Below are 22,806 nucleotides of genomic sequence, written 5' to 3'. Positions count from 1 at the left end.
CCTTTTCTAAGAAGGCTTTGCCGATGCCAGTATCTTGCAGAGTTTCTCTGATGTTTCCCTCTAGGAATTTGATGGTATCACATCATAGATTTAGATCATTGATCCATTTACACTGTATTTTTGTATAAGTTGTAAGGTAGAGATCTTGTTTCATTTTTCTGCATGAGAAGGTCAAATTTTTCCAGCACCATTTTTGAAGACTGTTCTTTGTCCAGGGATTTATTTTAGATCATTTGTCACAAATTAGTTGGTTGTAGATTTGTGGATTAATTTTTGGGGATTCTACTCCACTTCATTCATCCACATGACTTTTTGGTGCCAGTACCAGGCTGTTTTGATTATAACTGTCTTGTAATAGGTCTTGAATTTTGGTATTATGAGGCTTCCAACTTTGTTTTTGTTGTTTAAGATTCCTTTAACTATTTGGGGTCTCTTGCATTTCCATGCAAATTTTAACATTATTTTCTCTAGATCTCAGAAGGATGTTGTTGGTATTTTGATTGGGATCATATTGAATCTGTGATTGCTTTTGGGGGGCTAGTGCTGTGGTATACTAGATTGAGCCTCTGCCACCCACACTGGCATATCACATGGGCATCAGTTTGTATCCTGGCTGCTGCTCTAATGATCCAGCTCTCTGCGAATGGGCAGGGAAGTCAGTGGAAAATGGTTCAAGTACTTTGGCCCCTGCGCTCATGTGGGAAACCCTGGAGAAACTCCTGGCTCCTTGCGTCAGATCAGCCCAGCTCCAGGCATTGTGGTCATTTGGACTCAATTACGTATTTCTTTTATGAGGATTTTTGCATCTATATTCATCACAGATATGTTTCTTTCTTTTTTAAAATTTTTTAACTCTACTTACAGGTAGAGTTACAGAAAGTGAAAAAGAAACAGGGAGAAAGATCCTCTCTTCACTGCCTCACTCACCAAATGGCCGCAATGGCCGGATCTGTTCTGACCTGAAGTCAGGAGCCAGATGCCTCTTCCTGGTCTCTCATGCAGGTGTAGGAGCCCAGGCACTTGGGCCATCCTCCACTGCCCTCTCAGGCCAGAGCAGAGAGCTGGACTGGAAGAGGAGCAACTGGGACCAGAACCAGCACCCACATGGGATGCCAGATCTGCAGGTGGAGGATCAACCCAGTGTGCCATGGCACCGGCCCTCATCAGGGATATTTTTCTATAGTTTTCTTTTTCCACTGTGTCTTTTTCTAGTTTAAGAATCAAGGTGATGCAGGCTTAATAGAAGGAGTCTGAGAGGATTGTCTCTCTTTCAATTGTTTTGAATAGTTTGAGAAGAAATGGAATTAGTTCTTCTTTAAAAGTCCGGAAAAATTCAATAATGAGGCTGTCTGATCCTGGACTTTTCTTTGTTGGGAGGGTCTTTATTACTCATCCAATCTCTGTCTTGGTTTTTGATTTATTTAGCTTTTCTATGTGTCTTTATGACTCAATTTTGGTATATTGTGTATGTCCAGGAATCTGTTCATTTTTTTCCTCTAGGTTTTCCAATTTATTAGCCATCACAACAGATGCTCACATCCTATATTGCAGTGCTAATCTGAGTTTTGGGTATTCCACTTCCAAATCTGTTTCATGTTAATATCCCCAGGAAGCAATGGATGATGGCTCAAATTCTTTGATTCCTGTCATCTAATTTGGAGAACTGTAACCTAAATGGGGACTTGAGAACCTGGTCTTGCATAGTTGTTGTAGCCATGTAGAAAGTGAACCAGCAGATGGGAGATCTCTATGTTTCTCTTTCCCTCTTTCTTTGTCTCTGCCTTTTTTATCATATTAAAATATTTAATTATTTATTTGAAAGAGTTACAGAGAGAGGGAGAGACAGAAATCTTCCATCACCTGATTCATTTTTGAGATGACTTCAATAGCCAGAGTGTGGCCAGGTTGAAGCCAAGATCTTCTCCTCCAATGTGTGTGGCAGCAGCCCGGCACTTAGCCCATCTTCCACTGTTTTTTCAGTCCATTGGCAGGGAGCTGGATCAGAATTGGAATAGCTGATACTTGAACTGGTGCACATACAGGATTGCCAGTGTAACAGATAGCAGCTTTGTCCACTGCACTACACCACCAGCTCCTCTTTCTGCCTTTTGAATAAATAAATCTTTTGAAAAAGAACTTCGGGTAGTAAAAGTCATCATGACTGAGCAATGGCAAATTGATTGAAGTGATCTACTTTTTTAAAGATTTATTTATATATTTGAAAGGCAGCACTACAAAGAGAGAGTGGGAGAGATTGATCTTCCTCCTCAAATGACTGCAATGACTGTGGCTAGGCCAGACTGATGTCAGGAGCCAGGGGCTTCTTTCAGTCTCTTACACGGGTACAGGAGCCCCAATATTTGAGTCATCCTGTGCTGCTTTTCCAGACACACTAGCAGGGAACTGGATCAGTTTGGAGCATTAATGTCTATGATACTCTCTTTGCAGTTAAAGAATTTGGAATCCATTTTGATTATGGGTGGGCCAAGTACAACAGCTTCCAACTGTCCAAGGTTTGGACTAGATGGGTTCTGAGAAATTTTGTTAAAATAGTTATTAATCATAACTCTCAGTTTAAGCTTTTCTTACCAAATTTTCATGTTTGCTGATGTTAACATCTATGGGAAAATTGGGTCTCTGGATTGCAACCAATGAAAGCATCCAGACTAACAGTAAATAAAGTCAATAGTCAGCAGAATGGTGTCCAGCTGAACTTAAATAGCTTTTCTTGTTTGGTAGAGGGGTAACCTCCTGCATTATACTGACATACTGACATAGACAGTAGATATTGGAGCCTGTCCCTTGTGCCAAATGGAGAATGCCACGTTTTGGTTCATTATATATATATATATATGTGTATATATATATATGTATATATATACACACATAGACATATACATATACACACATATATATATATATACACACACATACATACACACAGATTTTATTTATTTATTTGACAGGTGTAGTTACAGATAGTGAGAGAAAGAGACAGAGAGAAAGGTCTTCCATATGCTCGTTTACTCCCCTAATGACTGCAATGGCTAGAGTTGGGCCAATCCAAGCTAGGAGCTTCCAGGTCTCCCACATTTTTGCAGGGACTGAAGCACTTGGACCATCTTCTACTGCTTTCCCAGGCTATTGCAGAGAGCTGCATGGGAAGAGGAGAAATGGGGACTAGAACTGGTGCACATATTGGGTGCTGGCACTGCAGGTAAAGGATTACACCACTGCACCACAGTGCTGGCCACAGTCTATCATTAAGGACACCTCAGTAACCATGCTCAGGTTTTACTGTCCTATATTCATGGCCAAAGTCCTAGCAGACAACATAGTTTGGAGAATCGTAAGCACAAGTTGTGTAGGAGACTTCATTTCTCATACAGCACAGTTAATAACAAGGTTCCAAGAGGCAAAATTACTTGCATCATAGTCTTTGACAACTAATGGACATCACAGGTGATCTAGAGAATTTAGGTTTGTGAGCCTCTAGAGTGAAAAAGTCACTGAGAACACAAGGACAGTGCCTAGAGTTTATTTTGATGGATTTTAGCCCCTTTCATTGGAGGGACGCCCAAAGAAGCTGGACTGATTTGTATACCTCAGAAGTGTCTTTTCAAGGTGAAGGCAAACTGAGACTGAGGGGCTTTTGGAAAAACTTTGAACAAAACACATTTGCCATACTTGGTTAAGACATACCATTTATCTATTGAGATGCATCAGATCTGTTAGCATTAGCTATAAGGTACAGTAGACATGGTGGATGGCATATAGCAATATGATTTTAGTAATCTATCATGAGGTGCTATTTTTTACTGGATTTAGCAGGTATAATTGGGCTACCTAATGGGGTATAGCTTGAATAATCACCTTTCTGTTAAATAAATCTGAGGTAGTAAATGTTAGTATATGAAGACATTGAGTTTTCTTTTATTGGGCCTTCTTGGTTATTTTAATCTGGGATCTGCAAATTCTCATTTTCTCTAGCCAAGTTGTAACTTAAAAACTTTATTTTATTACGCATCATGTTGGACTAACTTTGCCACTTCTGGGATTTTTTTTAGTACATCTGACAACTGGAAATTTAGACAATAGTATAGTACCAAGTAAAGTACTTATTTTTCTTCTGATACATATTTTGAAATTCTTCTAAAATTCCTATTGAGTACTCTTGTTAAATTTAGTTGCACCCCTGGTTAAGACTTATTGGAGCCACTCTACTGATTACATCTATGAAACTTTGTTAATAAATGCATATAGAACCTGGGAAAGTTGATTTATATCTTATGCTGTAGAGACATAAGACAGAACATCTTTTTTATCTTTTTCAATTATATAATTTAAAAATGAATTTTAGATTTTCAATAGGATCAAATTGTGTACTTTTCAGAAATGTATACATGCAGACAACTATAATTTATGCATTTTACATTTTCCTTCTTTAGATTTTTAAAAAGCTTTACTGAGATTGCTGCTGTGATATAGCAGGTCAAGCCCAGCTCTGGCCATTGCGGCCAGTTGGGAGTGAACCAGTGGGTGGAAGGCATCTCTGTCAATGCTTGTCCCTATCTATAACTCTTACTCTCAGATAAATAAAGAAATCCTGTAAATATTTAAAAATAAAAAATAAGGAAGACTGACCTCCCTCGAGTTGCAGAATAAAGTCACTGAAAGGTAATTACCAGCTCAGAGATGATACAGGAATTTGAACAGCACAATTCAGACATTATATCTAGTAAAAATTGACCAATAGCTGTGGGCCAAAAGTCAGTGCCCAATGACACTACCACTCAAATCATAATTTCATGTCCATTCTCACTTATACAGGAAAAGGAGTAAAAGCAGGAAGTCCATGGCATCCCTTTATCTGTCTCTGGGCCTAATTTGTGGGAGAAACCACAAATTAAGTTCAGATCTCAAAAAAATAAAGTTTTGTTAAATACTTAACTAAACGGAGTGATTCATAGATGAATTTCAGGAACTTTTGGGTAAAGAATTACCAGGTAGTGCAATTTCAATTATTCATGAACATTTTAGAAGGCACTCACCCCAATTTCCAGCCATTTTAATACACTGAATAGATTCAAATAATTTTCCTCACTGCAAAATATGATGCATTGATGGGTGAAAAAATGTTTTAGTAGGTAAGATCAAGCATCATTTTAAAAGATTAAAAATGGGTTGTTCACTCTGGCCTCAGAATCAGCCCTCAAGGCATTCAGATCTGGCGGAAGAGCCCATGAGAGTATAGCAAGCATGGAAAGCCAAGATATCATGGAAAAAAAAAAAAAAAGACCTAAATGAATGATCTCTGTGAGTGAGATCCCAGTGGAAAGAACAGGGCCATCAAAGAAGGAGGTACCCTTCTCCGAAGGGAGGAGAGAACCTCCACTTTGACTATGACCCTATCGGAATAAGATCAAAGTCAGCGAACTCTAAAGGCTTCCATAGCCCTGGCAACTCATGACTAGAGCCTAGGGAGATTACTGACGCCATGAACAGGAGTGTCAAATTGTTAAGTCAGCAACAGGAGTCACTGTGTACTTACACCTCATGTGGGATCTGTCCCTAATGTGTCATCTAAAGCCAAGTGAAGCTATGACTGGTACTGAAACAGTATTTTTATACTTTTCGTTTCTGTGTAGGCACAGACTGATGAGGTCTTTTCTAATTATATACTGAAGTGATCTTCTGTATATAAAGAGAATTGGAAATAAAAAAAAAAAAAAACCTGGTGTTAAAATGGAAATGGCATAGAAAATTAATTAATTTGAAAAAAAAATTATGTAGGATTTCTGTCTTTAATGTGCTGTACATTGCTATTTAATGCTATAATTAGTAATCCAATGGTAGTTTTTTCACTTGATGTTGCTATATGGGCAAAATGTTGAAATCTTTACCTAATATATACTAAACTGATTTTCTGTATACAAAGAGAATTGAAAATGAATCTTTACATGAATGGAAGGGGAAAGGGAGCGGGAAAGGGGAGGGTTGCGGGCGGGAGGGAAGCTATGGGAGGGGGGAAGCCATTGTAACCCATAAAAAAAAAAAATGGGTTGTTGAGGAACATTAGTTTCTTCGAATATTTTAAGTTAAAAAAATTCTTGGAGTCTTTTCCTGAGTATCTGTAAGAAGTATATATTTAGGGGGCTGGTGCTTTGGTGCAGCAGGTAAAAGCCCTGGCCTGCAGTGCTGGCATCCCATATCGGCCCTGATTCCAATCCCAGCTGCTCCACTTCTGAACCAGCTCTCTGGTATGGCCTGGGAAAGCAATGGAAGATGGCTCATGTCCATGGGCCCCTGCAGCTGCACAGGAGACCAAGTAGAAGTTTCCATTCCTGGCTTTGGATAGCTCAGCTCTGGTTGTTGCAGCCATTTGGGGGGTGAATTAGCAGGTGGAAGACCTCTCTCTCTTGCTCTACCTCTTTCTGCATCTCTGTCTTTCAAATAGATAAAATAAGTCATAAAAAATATGTGAGGTTTTTAGAACCATATTTTAATTATGAGATTTAAAAATAACAATAAATTTAATGACAATTGCCAAGAATTCTTTCCATATTTGAATTTCTCCACTTATACTATGTTTCTTTCAGATGTAAATATGTCAAACCAAGAATTACTGAGGAATTGGATAATTATGTGGGTATCTCATGTGGTCAGGAAAGTTCTGATATATCCCCTCTGTGTCCCAGGAGGCTGATTTTCCAGCCGATATATGGATCATCTTCATTTCTTCCTAATGGAGGCGTGCATTGGTATCTGGGAATCTAGCGTCATCTGCCCATGATGTCAGCAGGTCAGGACCATGGGAAATCTCCTCTGGCCTCCTTCTCAGCATGTGCCATTCCAACCACTCCCACCATCTTCACAGAATTCCTGACCCCTGGGGCTTTCCTCATATGCTCAAGAGCTGTGTGGTTGGTTTCTGTGTCTGTGGGTGTTAGTGTGAGGGTGAAAGGAACCTTGGAGAGCAGGACAGGTGTCTGTCTCTTGGTGGCATAGGTGACAGCCATAGATCTGAGGTGTTAAGTCAGGTATTCAGGTGCACCCTGTAGATCTTGGCTGGTCGAGGAAGAGACACCAGTGGCACAGCCTCAGTTCTGGAGCTGGAGAAAGGGTGAATTTTTATTAACATATTTTAGAAAGTTGAAATTTTAAGGAATTTTTTGTCAGAAAATGCTGCACTGAAAGAAGACTGGAGAAAAGGTGAATAAGGTTGAGATTTTAAGGATTTTTTTGGTCAGAAATTGGTGCACTGAAAGAAGACCAATGCGTCTCCAGGTGTACAGAGTACAGTTCTAAAAATTCTGTAGAAAGTCTGTCTCATCCAAGATGGCAATGGGATGGAGCTGGGGGTTCAGGCCATTTGGGATGAAATGTGTGTGGGTGAATGTCTATTGCACCTCTGTCACTATTTACCTATCTGTAAGATTAGTGCTACTAGTGAAATGTCCCTGCATTCCCTGAGAAATCCTCGTGAGGTGTGTGCAGGCTGACTTACACTATGTGGCAATTGCAATTTTGGGGTTTCATGGTATATCATCTTCTAGTAAAATTTCTGTTTTCCTGCATTGTGTAGCCTGCCTTGCACTACTCTTTCAAGGTTACAGAACTTTATACAAGACCTAGTTTGCAAAAATGTGGAAGTTTGGATACTCTGTGACAATCCCGTTTGCAGAGAGAGAGATGTCTTCCATTTGCTGATTTACTCTCCAACTGGCCACAATGGCCAGAGCTGCACCAATCCAAAGCCAGGATCCAAGAGCTTCTTCCAGGTCTCCCAAGCAGGTGCAGAGGCCAAAGGACTTGGGCCAACTTTTACTGCTTACCCAGGCCATAGCAGAGAACTGGAACTGAAGTAGAACAGCTGGGATTTGAACTTGCACCCATATGGGATACAGGCAGCTGCTTTACCTTTTAAGCCACAGTGCCAGTCCCCAAAATAACTTTCATTAGTGTAAATTTTACTGAACATAGTTTATTTGAACAATAACTAAGTTTTATTGTTTTTTGTTGTTACATTGTCATTTAATAAAATTTTGGCAATGCTTTCATTAAAGCAATGATAACTTCTGGTTAATCTCTGCCACTTAATAGAGGTGGGGGCACTTGCCTATATATTTCCATGTTTAAACATTTATTCCTCCATGTGAAGTTGACATTTTCTCTATTTATATATTCAAGATTCTTTATTCATTTTACCATTCCTTTTTCTACAGTGTAATGTAGAAGGAAAGATGAGAAATTTTCTTTTAAATCCTTGCATTCACGTTTTCTTCCAGGTATGGTTCAGGGCAGCTCCTGATATTTCAAAAAGCAAAGAAAATTAATACATCACCTGCAAATTGTGTGCTTTTTAAAACATATTTATTTTATACATTTGAAAGACAGAGTCACAGAGAGTGATAGAGAAAGAGAGCAAGAGAGAGACAGAGAGAATCTTTTATCTGCTGGTTCATTCCCCAAAAGGCCACAATGGTCAGAGCTGAGACAATCTAAACCCAAGAGGCAGGAGATTCTTCTGTGTTTCCCACATAGTTGCAGGGGTCCATGCACTTGAGTCATCCTCCAGTACTTTCCAAGTCATATTAGCAGGAGCTGTATCTGAGGTAGAGAAGCTGGGACTCAAACTGACACTCACATGGGATGCTGGCTCTGCGGGCTGGGGCTTTAACCCACTGGGCGATCACACTGGCCCCTGTAAGTGGTTTTTTTATTCCCCAACTTGCTGTCAGTTTTCTTTTTAGATTAATAATAATTTATTAATGGAAATGGATAAAGGAAGATGAATTTTATTCTCAGGAAATATATAAAAACAAGATGAATGGTGAATATGTCATGGCTATGAAGCATTGCAGTTATCCAAGATAAGGCAGTTTTGTCGCTCACCTTTCTGTTGCCATAGCAAAATATATATTTGTTATATGATTTCAGTTGAAGCTTCAAGGACAATATTCTAAATTTTGGGGTCATGATGTCCAATAGAGTCTTTAGTGTTATACAGATGATGTAGTGGGCAGTGTTTTAGTGCCACCCTGGAAGTAAACACTTAGCATTCTGCAAGGGAAAGAGTTACCTAGGGCTAAAACACAAATCAGTTGCATTTATTTTTAATTGTTAGAGCAATGCAGTCCTTAATAGTTTGAGGAGATGAACTTGATCCTGAGCTAGGACGATGCCGGGAAAATAATCTACTGCAGGTTCTTTTATGTTTTAAGATTTTTTAAAAAGATTTATTTTTTATTTATTTGAAAATCAGAGTTACACAGAGAGAGGAGAGGCAGAGAGAAAGAGGGAGAAGAGAGATCTTTCATTCAACAGTTCACTCTCCAATTGGTTGCAATGGCTGGGCTGCACTGATCTAAAGCCAGGAGCTTCTTCTGGGTCTCCCACATGGGTTCAAGGGCCCAAGGATTTGGGCCTTCTTCTACTGCTTTCCCAGGTCATAGCAGAGAGCTGGATCAGAAGTAGAGCAGCTGGGTCTCAAAACGGTGCTCATTTGGGATGCCGGTTTTTTAAGCCAGGGCATTAACCTACTGTGCCACAGTGCCAGCCCCAAGATTTATTTATTAACTTATTTGAAAGGCAGAGTAATAGAGATAGGGAGATATGGGTAGTGAGAAAGAGATATCTTCCATCTACTGGTTCATTCAACAAATGGACACAATGGTTGGCCAGGCCAAAGCCAGGAGTCTGGAACTCTATCTGGGTCTCCCATAACCATGGAAGTGGCCCAAATACTCAGGCCATCTTTCACTGCTCTTTCAGGCACTTTAGCAGGGAACTCAATTGGAAGTGGAGCACCAAGGACTCAAATTGTTTGTTCACATGGGATGCCTGAATTGCAGGTGGAGACTTACCTGCTGCACCACAATGCTGGTGCCTACTGCAGGTTCTCAAGCAAATCTCTCTGTATTCCCCTCAGTCACAAATGCAGATTATACTGCAGAATTTCTCAGGTTCTGTTCTTGGGTAAATAACTCCACTGCTTTTACTTTAATTTGTTATAATGTTATTTCAGTTCTTTAAATGTTTATGAGTAGAATAATTATAGAAAAAGCCAAAGCTGCTTTCTATTCTTTCTTGAATCTCCTCCCTTATTTTCAAATATTTATGAGCTTGGTAGAGAAAGAAGTTGATGGTGTGAGAGAAAGCTAGAGAGTTCCCATGTACTTCTTCACTGCCTAAATAATCATATCAAGCAGGGATGGGGCACAACTGAAGCCAAGAGTCAGGAATGGAATCTAGGCCTCCTTCTTGGTTGGCATCACCATTGCTTCCCCTGTTCTGCATTAGCCGGGAGCTGGAAACCAGAGCTGGCACTGAAATCCAACTTTGGAAATTTGATGTAGAGAGAATATCTGAGCTGGCATCATAAACACTAAGTTAAAGTCCTACTGTCTCTTTTAAAATATTTTTTTCTCTGCCATAATTGCATTGACTGTGTATAGTATTTTCCTGGAAATTCTTCACTGTTCAATCCCTTCATAACTTCCCTGATGGTTTCTTGTCTTTTTCCCTGAATACTTCTACATTCTTCTGAACATTGCTCATTCCAGAGTGACTTTTGTCCCCCTTTCAGCCTACTGTGCAAATACCCTTGACATAGTCTGGCCTTTGTGAACAGAAATTCCTGTTTCCCTCCAGCTTGGGCATTTTTCACAGCCTTTATACCATAGGTTTGATCCCCTGCTGAATGCTTCTGTGAGGCTGTCCAAATGCTCAACCAATCTAAAATGAAATGGCATTCTTGCTTCTTCTTCCTCCATACCCATGTAGAAGATATACAACTGCCATTGTTTGTTATATGACAGAGTAGACATGTTGACCAGGAGTGTTTTATCACAGGTGATGATAGCATTTGAAGACCTGGCTGTGTACTTTACCTGGGAGGAATGGCAGAACATGAACCAAGCTCAGAAAATCCTGTACAGGGATGTGATGCTGGAGACCTACAGCAGCCTGTTCTCCCTGAGTAAGTGTCACACTTCACATGCCCAATGGTAACATTTTCTCGCTATTTGACAAATAAGTGAGCACTATTCATAAAGTTTAATGAGGGACAGGTATAGAATTTGAGTCCATGAAGAATCTGAATATCTACCACCTGGGAAGGATTTCAAATTGGAACATTTGTTGCATAGCTTCTGGACCAAGCTGTACTTCTTTAATTAACCCAAGATAGTTATTTCACAAAGTCTACATTGTTTCCATTAATAGGGTACTGCATGACCAAACCTGACTTGATCTTCAAGTTGGAGCAAGGAGCAGAGCCCTGGATGGGGGAAGAATGCCTACATCAGAGCCTTCCAGGTCAGTCTGCACATAACGGGCAGGGAGGCCAAAGTAGAAGCAGTGCAGCAGATATTGACTGGTGTTCTTTCCATGATTTTTTCCCAAGTCTTACTCCTGAAGACAGCTGGTCTTGTGATTCAGACACAGACATTCTACAGTATCTATGGAGATCAGTATCTCTGGTAAAGGCAAAGGAAATGAAGTTTTATGTGAAAATCAACAACTGATGAAAAACCTCCAGAAACTCAAATTATCACAGAGGAGTGTTTATAGAAAGAAACAAGAGGAGGTAACCAGGGCTGACGTCTGCACAATGAGTTAGAAATCAATTTTCAATAATTGAGCAGACTCTGGATTGCAGAAACAAATTATTTAAACTGGTGGGAATGTATAGCCAAGGTGGTATATTGGGACTTTCTGTAACTGTTGCAGTTCAAAGAAGCTGAGGATGTCAGGTTTCCTTAGAAATATGGGGAAACTGTAAGAGTGCAGATAAAACAGAGAATTTCATTAGAAAAATTTCACAAATGCTGTTTCCCTGGGAAGACAGAACATGAGACAACCACATATTCAAATCTTGTCCCATGAATGTGATCCTTCTTAGAGTATAGACACATTTCACTCTTTACCTTCAAGGAAATGATCTAGTAAAACTCCCATATTTATGGTTGAAATATCACAGAAGTATAAAACCCACAATTTTTCTAAAATTGAAAAAGGGGCTTGCACTGTGGCTCACTTGGTTAATCCTCCCCCTGCAGTGCCGGCATCCCATATGGGCCCTGGGTTCTAGTCCCAGTTGCTCCTCTTCCAGTCCAGCTTTCTGCTGTGGCCCAGGAGGGCAGTGGAGGATGGCCCAAATGCTTGGGCCCCTGCACCTACAAAGGAGATAAGGAGGAAGCAACTGGCTCCTGGCTTTGGATTGGCATAGTTCCAACCGTATTTGCCATTTGAGGGGTGAGCCAATGGAAGGAAGATCTTTGTCTCTGTCTCTGTCTAACTCTGACAAATAAATAAATAAATAAAAATACATTTAAAAATGGACAGGGAAAAATTGGTTTCTAGATTACAGATGAATATATTTATTAAATATTAGTCCATTCTGTGAAGTCTTATTCATTTTTGTGAAAGTAGAAAGAGGGAGAAACAGTGAGAAATATATTTTCTATTTAACTCCCCAAATACTAGCAACAGTTATGACTAATCTGAAGCCAGAAGCCTGGAATTTCACCTACTCATCTCTATCACAGGGTCCCAAGCACATGAACCATTATCTGCTGCTTCCCAGTATATATTATCCCAGAGCTGTATTGGAAGCAGAGTAGCCTCGGCTTAAACTGGCACTGTTTTGAGATACAGGCATCTCAAGCAGTGACTTAAGAGATCTTACCACAAAAACCACTCAATCATACTTGAAAAAAATTCTGTTAGTAAACAGGATCATGGATGAACATTGGAAAATCTATGGATACAATTTAATATATTAATGTATTATGGAGAAAACCTGTATATTCATAAATATGTATCTTCTAATCATTTTGTTAAAATTTTATGATGGAATGAGCATATGAGCCTGAGCCATTCTCCCTCATTGCTCAAAGGATATAAACTTTGGAATGTATTCCTTGCCCTTGAAACTCAGTTGGGTCTCACAGCCTATTGCCTTCATACCCCACCCTGCATTATTTTCCAGGTTCCCAAGACCCCCCACCCAGTTCCTGGAATTCCCCTCCACTGCTGCCCCCTACCCCCATGCCCAGCCTTAGCCCTCCTTATAAAGGTCTAGCCCCTGGGAGTTGGGGCCTTCTGCCACCTGCTCCATCTTGTACACACAGCCAGTTAGTCACCCACCTCTGTGGATTAATTTTCTCTGAATAAATTCGGTCTGGCTGTAAATTGATACACTGTCTCCTCTATTCTACAACTCTTTTCCTAACTTTTTGGTGCCCTATGTGAGGAGGCACCAATGCAGAACTTTTCCTAACATCTTATCCCTCTTAAATACAAGTAACTTCATTCCTTTTACATGAGTATGCTAGGAGAAGCAATTATATTTGATTCAGTGACATTTTTTTTCTCACTTCAGTTGCCATGAAACTGGATGAACTGATTAAGACCAACCAGAAAAGTCTGGAGAAAAATCTGAATCAGAATGTTATGAAAAATAATAACACATTAACTCCCAAGAGAGTTGAATTCAGAAAAACACTTAATTTAAGTATAAGCCATATTCCAAAACTGAGTATCAAAAAGAGAAACTATTCAGGAATAAAACCTGAAGAATGTAGTATATGTCAGAATGTGTATCCCCATTGTGGGCCTGATCAGCTACAAGCTGGAGAGAAATTTGATGCTACTATGGTACCTGGGAACACTCTCCAGTTCTGTGAGCCTCTTAATGAACAGCACAAAATTCAGACCATGGAGCAGGCACTTGAACAAATTGGACAAGGGAAAGTCTTCAAAAGGAAGAATATATTCTATGAATCTGAGAAGCTTTTTATGGTAGAAACCTGTAATAAGCCAACTGCCACTATTGGCAAGACAACTCAAATACTACAAGATTTCCATAAAAAGTCTAACCTCAGTATACATCAACAAAGTCCCAAAAGAGAGAACGTTTATAAATATATTGGGCCTGTGGAACCTGTCATTTACCAATCATATGTTAGAATGAATCATAGACCAAATATAGAGAAGAAATCGTATGCATGTAAAACTTGTGGGAAGTCATTCAGTAATAAATTCTGCCATCCCCTCCATCACAGCACTCATATAGTGGAAAACCCTCATGTGTGTAATGATTGTAGAGAAACCACTCACCAGAAGTCAGCTCTCATTAGACATCAGAGAATTCACACAGGGTTGAAATCTTATAAATGTAATGACTGTGGGAAGTTCTTTGGCCATAAGTCACACCTCATAAATCATCAGAGAATTCACACAGGGGAGAAACGTTATGAATGCAATGACTGTGGAAAAGCCTTTGGCCAGAAATCAACACTCAGAAATCATCGGAGAAGTCACACAGGGGAGAAACCTTATGAATGCAATGACTGTGGAGAAACCTTTGGCCAGAAGTCAAACCTCATAAATCATCAGAGAATTCACACAGGGGAGAAACCTTATGAATGCAATGACTGTGGAAAAGCCTTTGGCCAGAAGTCACAACTCAAAATTCATCAGAGAAGTCACACAGGGGAGAAGCCTTATGAGTGCAATGACTGTGGAAAAGCCTTTGGCCAGAAGACAAACCTCAGAAAGCATCAGAGAAGTCACACAGGGGATAAGCCTTATGAGTGCAATGACTGTGGAAAAGCCTTTGGCCAGAAGTCACAACTCAAAATTCATCAGAGAAGTCACACAGGGGAGAAGCCTTATGAATGCAATGACTGTGGAAAAGCCTTTGGCCGGAAGTCAATCCTCATAAATCATCAGAGAATTCACACAGGGGAGAAACGTTATGAATGCAATGACTGTGGAAAAGCCTTTGGCCAGAAATCAACACTCACAAATCATCGGAGAAGTCACACAGGGGAGAAACCTTATGAATGCAATGACTGTGGAGAAACCTTTGGCCAGAAGTCAAACCTCATAAATCATCAGAGAATTCACACAGGGGAGAAACCTTATGAATGCAATGACTGTGGAAAAGCCTTTGGCCAGAAGTCACAACTCAAAATTCATCAGAGAAGTCACACAGGGGAGAAGCCTTATGAATGCAATGACTGTGGAAAAGCCTTTGGCCAGAAGAGAAACCTCAGAAAGCATCAGAGAAGTCACACAGGGGATAAGCCTTATGAGTGCAATGACTGTGGAAAAGCCTTTGGCCAGAAGTCACAACTCAAAATTCATCAGAGAAGTCACACAGGGGAGAAGCCTTATGAATGCAATGACTGTGGAAAAGCCTTTGGCCGGAAGTCAATCCTCATAAATCATCAGAGAAGTCACACAGGGGAGAGGCCTTATGAGTGCAATGACTGTGGAAAAGCCTTTGGCCAGAAGTCAAACCTCAGAAAGCATCAGAGAAGTCACACAGGGGAGAGGCCTTATGAGTGCAATGACTGTGGAAAAGCCTTTGGCCGGAAGTCACACCTCAGAAAGCATCAGAGAAGTCACACAGGGGATAAGCCTTATGAATGTAATCATTGTGGAAAAGCTTTTGGCGAGAAGTCAAACCTCAGAACGCATCAGAGAAGTCACACAGGGGAGAAACCTTATGAATGCAGTGACTGTGGAAAAACCTTTGGCCAGAAGTCAAACCTCATAAATCATCAGAGAATTCACACAGGGGAGAAACCTTATGAATGCAATGACTGTGGAAAAGCCTTTAGCCAGAAATCAGCACTCACAAATCATCAGAGAAGTCACACAGGGGAGAAACCTTATGAATGCAGTGACTGTGGGAAAATCTTTGGCCAGAAGTCAAACCTCAGAACGCATCAGAGAAGTCACACCATGGAGAAAGCTTATAAATGAAATGACTGTGGAAAAGCCTTTGGTCCCATCCTTGCATACGAAGGATAAATCCCACTTGGTCTGGGTGGATGATCTTTCTGATGCATTGTTGGATTCAATTGGCCAGAATTTTTTTTTGCAGATCTTTGCATGTATGTTCACCAGGGAAATTGGTCTATAATTACTTTCTCTGTTGCACTTTTTTCAGGTTTAGGAATGAAGGTGATGCTGGCTTCATAGAAAGAATTTGGGAGAATCACCTCTCTCTCAATTGTTTTGAATAACTTGAGAAGAATTGCAGTTAGTTCTTCTTTAAATGTCTGTCAGAATTCAGCAGTGAAGCCATCCAGTCCTTGAATTTTCTTTGTGGCGAGGGTCTTTATTACTGATATCATTTCCATCTGGTTGTGGGTGTGTTTAGTTTTCCTATATCTGTGTTGCTTAATTTAGGAAGGTTTTATGATGTAAGGAAGGTGGAAAGCCTTTTTGCTGTAATTCATAACTCATAAGATATCAGAGAATTCACACAGGGAATTTTCTATATGACCTTTTTGTACAAGTTATATCTCATGAAATATTAGAGAAGGGGAGAAATGCATGAATGTAATAAATGTGAATAAGCCTTTGTGGTGCAAATCAGACCTCATCAAACATAAAAGAATTCTCATGGGGAGAAATTTTATGAATGTAATGACTCAGAGCCTTTTACCATAATTCAGCCCTCATTGTACATCATCAAATTCATATAGGGAAAAACCCCTTTGAAAGTAAAATCCCTTTAATTAGAAGCCATACCTCATAAGACAACAGGGAATTCACATGGGAGAGAAACATAATGGATGTAATGAGTGTTGGAAAGCTCTGCCCAAATCTCTCCTTAGAATGCACAACATATATATCTAATGAATGAAATAAATGTGAGAAAGCCATTTCACATAAGTAATGCCTCATAATCCATCATGGAGTTTGAACAAGGGAGAGACCTTAACAATATAATGAAGGTGGAAGAGCTTTTCCCCAAAATTCATGTAAGTATTGTGACAAAACCTTTTGCTGGAAATCACATCCTATCTAACAGACTCATGTAAGTGAGAAAGCTTATAAATATTATTAGTGTGAAAAGATTGTCAGAAGTCAATGGTACATCAGAGAATTGACACAGGTGGTTTCTTAGGAGTATAATGATTGTGTAAAAACCTTTTCTTTATTTCAGGCTTGTATAGATATAGAATTCACAAAAGGTAATATTCTTTGCATGCTGTAAATATGATAAAACCTCTAGCCAGAAATTAGACATCAACAGACTTCAGAGGATTCATAAGGAACAAAATTCCATGCAATGACTTTGGAAAAAGTATTTCTGCTATAAATCAGTCTTCAATTCCCATGAACAGACTCACAAATGAGAAAACATGCATGCATAGAAAAGTTTTGTACCATAAATAATCTCTAGATGGTAAACTAATAATTCACACAAAAGAAAAATCATGAGTGTAATGGAATTGGGAAACCCTTTGCTGTAAGGCAGATTTCCAGGAAGCTTAGCAAGATTACAGAAAAGTCTCTGAAAATGTAACATGTCTGAAAGAATTGTTAGCATCACAAAGTGGAGGATAGCTCAAGTGCATGTGTTTTTGTGACCTGGCATCCAAATTGGTATCTCTTTTTCTTTGATGAATCCCTTGTTTATTTATTTAACAGATTTAGAGACAAAGTGTTCCTGTCCATTGGTTTACTATTACATGCCCACAATTGCCATGGTAAGGTCTATGGCAAAAGCTGAGTGCTGAGGGCTGTGAATCTGATTCATCACTGATAACACTGAAGACATTGGATCCTGGTTCTTATGCTGTTATGCATGGAAATATTTTTCTAATTTCATTTTCAAATAGTTCATTGTTAATATAAAGAAATGCTTCTGGTTTTTAAAATTTTATTTAAATAATTTGTGATCAGTGTGTACTAGTCAGACATTATTACAGGGTGTAGTGCAGTATTTGCACACATTTACACAGTAGAAACTGATAAAGCTAAGCAACTACAGTTTTATCAATTTTTTTAAAGATTGATTTATTTGAAAGACAGAGTTACAAAGAGAAGTAGCAGCAGAGAGAGAGAGAGGTCTTCCTCTGCTGGTTCACTCCCCCAGATGGCTGCAATGGCTGGAGCTGTGCCAATCTGATGCCAGGAACCAGGAGCTTCTTCCAGGTCTCCCACTTGGGTTCAGGGACCCAAGGACTTGGGCCATCTTCTACTGCTTTCCCAGGCCATAGCAGAGAGTTGGATTGGAAGAGGAGCTGCCAGGACTAGAACTGGTGCCCACGTGGGATGCTGGTGCTTCAGGCCAGGGTGTTAGCCCACTGTGCCACAATGCTGGCCCCCAAGCAACTACAGTTTAATTCTTCTCCATGATTTGAGACTACCAGCTCCTCTCTTCCAGTTCTTTACACAGAACCTAATACGGTTGAATGTAGTCATCTCATTATATTATGGAACACCAGAAGTTCCTTCTGCCTCTTTGTATTTTGTTACCTATTATCCAATCCCCTTCTATCCCTAGCTGCTTCCCTTCTCAGCCTCTAATAATCACAGTTCTGTGTTCAGATCCATTATTTTCTTTCACTTCCACATGTGACAAGGACTATGTGACATTTGTGTTCCTGTTTCTGGCTTATTTCAATTAATTTAATAATATTTTGTTCTTTTTTGTATCTAAATGATGTTCCCCTGTCCATTTTTTTTCATTGATGGACAGCTAGATTGGTTTCAAATCATGGCTGCAGTGAACTGTGTTATGGGAAAATTGCTGTATCTTTGATATGCTCTTCTCATTTCCTTTGAATAAAATTTCCTTCTTATATATAGCCAAGAGCAAGACAACTGTCAAACGGTACATCAATTTTTATCTTTATTTTAAATTTTTGTTATTTATTTGAAAGAGTTACAGATAGAGGTAGAGACACAGAGAGGTCCTCCATTAGCTGGTTCACTCTACAGATGACTACAAAGGCCGGAGCTGTTCCATTCTGAAGCCTGGAGACAAGGAGCTTCCTCCGGGTCTCCCACATGGGTGCATGGGCCCAAGGACTTGGGCCATCTTCTTCTGCTATCCCAGGACATAGCAGAGAGCTGGATTGGAAGAAGAGCAGCTGGAACTAGAACTGGCACCCAAATGGGATGCTGGCCCTTCAGGCCAGGGCTTTAACCCACTGCACCACAGCGCTGGCCCAAATTTTTATCTTTTTTAAGGAGTGACCATGCTGTTCTCCATAACAACTGTACTAATTTGTGTTTTCACCGACCATATATGAAGGTTTTCTTTTTCCATATGCTCTCTAGCATTTGTTATTTTTTATCATTTTGGCATAAAGATGATATAATATTGTTCATGTTTTTGTGTATTTTGAAATCAGTTATTTTGTTTATTAAATATTTGTCTATTTGAAAGGTGGCTTTAGAGAGAGAGAGGGATAGACAGAGATAGCTTTCATCTGCTGGCTCACACCCCAGAGAGTTTTAATAGTTGAGCCTGGGGCACGCTGAAGTCAAGAGCTTCATCCAAGTCTCCCACATGAGTAGCAGGGACCCAAGTCCTTCATCCATCTTCTGCTGGTTTCCCAGGTGCTTTAGCAGTGAGCTAAATTGGAAGTGGAGAATCCTAAACTCAAATTGAAACTCACATGATATGCTGGCCTCACAGATTGCAGCTTACCCCACTTAGCCACAATGCCAGCCTCTCTATCAATTTAATTCCTCAAAAATAGGTCAGTAATGTTGGCATCTATCTCATTTTGTTTTCTCTGTTATTATTCAACTTATTGATGTCTTATTTTTGTTCCCATTATTCCTCTCAATTGCTCTACCCACGGTCAGTAGCAGCTGCTGTGTTGCTTAAATGCAGTGTATGCTTTAGATTCCTCATTTACTGAGTGCATGTCATTCTCATAGGACTTCACTGAAGTTCTACTATGTCCCAAATCCTCTTCTAGGCACAGAATTCAGACCACTTTTCTGTTAGGCCTAGATCTTGCCTTTAACATACTACTTGGAATTCAGTAGCTCATGAAATCTGCAGACTGCATAAATGAATGAATATTTTGAGGGCTGTGATTTTGTGGAGGAACTTCATAAGAGACCGAAGGAATAAAATAAATCAAAAGTATCCATAGTATATAAAATGTATACTATTTTACAAGTCACAGAGAAGAGGAAGAAGAAGGAAAGTAGTGAGACTAGAAAGTTTGTGGCAAGACTAACAGGCACTGGTTGAGAACTTAATAAGCCCGTTAGGAAAGCAGTAAGGTTTCTTTATCTCCCTGTAGACTCTGCTCTCCAGAGGTGAACAGGGTCCTCTAAACCCACTTGCTGCACACACAAAAACCTGAGCGTTGTATTCTCCCACAGATGTTGGAGACTGATATTGTGTTCTGATTTATATTTACATAATGGCCAGTGACATTGGGCATAGTCACATGTTTTGACCATTTACATTTCTTCTGAGAAATGTCTATTCAGATCCTTGCCTGTTTCTTCACTGTAGTTTTTGGAGTTTTTCCAATATATATATATAAGTTATGGAAATCTGTAAACATTCAGAGTTTTAATTTTTCCTGCCATTCTGTTCATTGTATCTACACTCTGATGTTTACTTTGTTTTGTAGAAGTATCTTAGTTTGATATACTCAAATGTCTGTTTTTATTTTTGTTACTATTGCTATTGGAATCTTACCCAAAACTATTGTCTGTTGACAATATTTAGAGTTTCCCTATGTTTACTTAGGTTTTGGTCTTATGATTAGATTTTTAGTTCACTGTGAGTTCACTTTCACATAGTGTAAGAGATGTTGGAGTCTATTTTCAGGCTTCTACATGTGGGTAATCAGGTTCCTCTGCACCACTTGTGAAAGAGATTCTTCTTTCTCCAGTTCATTTTAGTTCCTTTGTTAAATATGAGTTGCCGGTAGAAATTTGGGTTTATTTCTGTGCTACCTATTCTTTTCCATTGAACTATGTGTCTGTTATTATGTCAGTGCTAACACTTCTTCTTTTTGTTTTTTACAGTTTATTTATTTATTTGAAAGGCAGAGTTACAGAGAAGTAGAGGCAGAGAGAGAGAGAGGTCTTCCACCCACTGGTTTACTCCCCAAATGGCCACAATGGCCATTGCAGGTGAACTAGTGGATGGGAGCTGTCTGTGTCTTAAAAAAAAAAGACATATAGAAGTGACCACACTGATAGGGAAGCCCTTTTTTTCTTTCTTCTTTCTTTCTTTTTTTTTTTTTGTAGGAAACACTAATCCTGTGTTCTCCATAATTCAAGGTGCTTGCCTTTCATCTTTAGAAATTTTAAACAATCCATGACTTAATTCATTGTTAATGGGAAAAGAACCCAGGTCAAAGCCATACTCCTGTCATGTTCTTCCACTGGTGTTCTCATGTCACATCACAGTACATCACATCATATCACATTATCACATCATATCACATCACATCACATCACAGTCTTTGTTACGTTGCTTGTCATCACCTGTTGGCCTGTCAGTCTCCTGGCCTGTTAGCTCCTTGAGGGCAGGGATATTGTTATTGTCTTTGTTATGCCTGAGTGTGTCATAGTGCCTGAAATTTACTGCATGGTTAGTAAATATTTGTTGAGTAAAGAAGTCACATTTTGTTTCCATACCAATACAATGAATAAATTCATAATGATGGAAATTTCATTCCTAAACGCTGTAATAGATTTTTAAATTTTTTAAAGCAAGCAAACAAAAACAAAAACAGGTTAAAAAAAACTGCCTTTAGTTTAACTCTACTCAAAAACGTACTGTACTGTTACAGACTGTGAAAATAATAATTCTTACAGATGATATTGATTGGGCTGCCAAGCATCTGTGTTCAGCATTTAACACTGAATGTTCCCAATAACCTATGTGATAGATATTGTACCCCAGTAGCCTATTGTGATATGTATTGTGCTGAGTCATAGAGGTTATACAACTTGTTCTAGGTCGCTGAACTTTTAAGAAGCAAAGCTGGCCAACATTATGCTATGTTATATGTGTGTACATATTGTATGTCCACATGGGGAAATTTTATTAAGAGTTTTATTTTAAATGGCTTATAGATAAGATTGTCCATAAATTTCAGCTGCTAAAATCAATCAAAGATACATTTTAATTTGTGGGACCTGAATCTGTGTATCATATGTTTTAAACTTGTTGGTAGAAAGAAACTAAAAACATTTTAGATGATTGTGCTTAAGTTTACTGGTTAAACAAACTACACCATGTTAGATATTTAAGAGGTTTTTTCAAATACATGATTCTTACAATTTATAGAAGGCATTGGACCTTCTGGTAAATGTTTTCTTAAGTTGTTATCGAATGGTTGAAACGGTTTGCTAAGTATTCATGTGATATTGCTATTGTCAGCAAGCGATCTAGGACTTGCTCCCTCATTTCTCTATTCTAAGCCCAACTTGTTCTTTCATTTCTCTATTCTCCTCAAGGTAGGAAACTAATTCTATTATGAAGGAATCTGTAGGACGCACAATTTAATCTTTAGACCATATAAAAGAGATGGCTAACATTTTTCTGTAATAGCATAGCCAAAATAAGAACTTAAATAATAATCTCATAGCTAGATTCACTTCGCCATCAGCGAAGTATACAGTAAGTAGAAAAACCCCCATTTCAGACCAAAGGGAAAGAAAGTTTTAAAGTGAGAATATAATTTTCCTCATGGGCATTGTCTACCTTAGAAAAACTACTACAGAACATGCCTGTGACTATAGACTTGTAGTTCAGGCCACCGAAGATTAGAGATGGGACTTGGGCACTCCCTTGACTTGCATCTTCTGGTCTGCTTTAACACAAACCAGGAGGAAAAGAAAGCTAGGCATCAGAAGCAATGGGTGGCAGGCCTATTAATGGCTGATCTGTACAGTGATCTGCCCTCAAGGAGACCCAACAGGCCAGTCCACTGCAGTGGCTTTCAATGTGGTAAGCATGGGCTTCAGCAGAAGTCAGCTTGTGAAGAGCCCTGGCAGCTC

The 22,806-nt window shown here is 39.3% G+C and overlaps 1 protein-coding gene across 6 annotated transcripts in view; it reads left to right on the top strand.

Moving 5' to 3' along the window:
* The window catches only part of LOC133747153 (zinc finger protein 84-like), a 52,202-nt gene extending 30,230 nt beyond the window's left edge, over positions 1-21,972 (top strand). For 5 of the 6 annotated variants that reach the window (XM_062175360.1, XM_062175357.1, XM_062175355.1 and 2 more), the window contains 3 exons: positions 10,855-10,981; positions 11,227-11,319; positions 13,388-21,972. In XM_062175360.1, coding sequence (XP_062031344.1) covers positions 10,858-10,981; positions 11,227-11,319; positions 13,388-15,780 — 2,610 coding nt within the window. In that variant the 5' untranslated portion in view covers positions 10,855-10,857 and the 3' untranslated portion in view covers positions 15,781-21,972. Of the gene's footprint in view, positions 1-6,698; positions 8,142-10,854; positions 10,982-11,226; positions 11,320-13,387 lie in introns of those variants that run through there. The other variant, XR_009864283.1, reaches the window with a different exon arrangement.
* The last annotated feature ends 834 nt before the right edge of the window (positions 21,973-22,806 follow it).

Source organism: Lepus europaeus, chromosome 18 (genome assembly GCF_033115175.1).
Source record: "Lepus europaeus isolate LE1 chromosome 18, mLepTim1.pri, whole genome shotgun sequence".
Lineage (NCBI taxonomy): Eukaryota > Metazoa > Chordata > Mammalia > Lagomorpha > Leporidae > Lepus > Lepus europaeus.
This window is presented reverse-complemented; position numbering and strand designations above follow the sequence as displayed.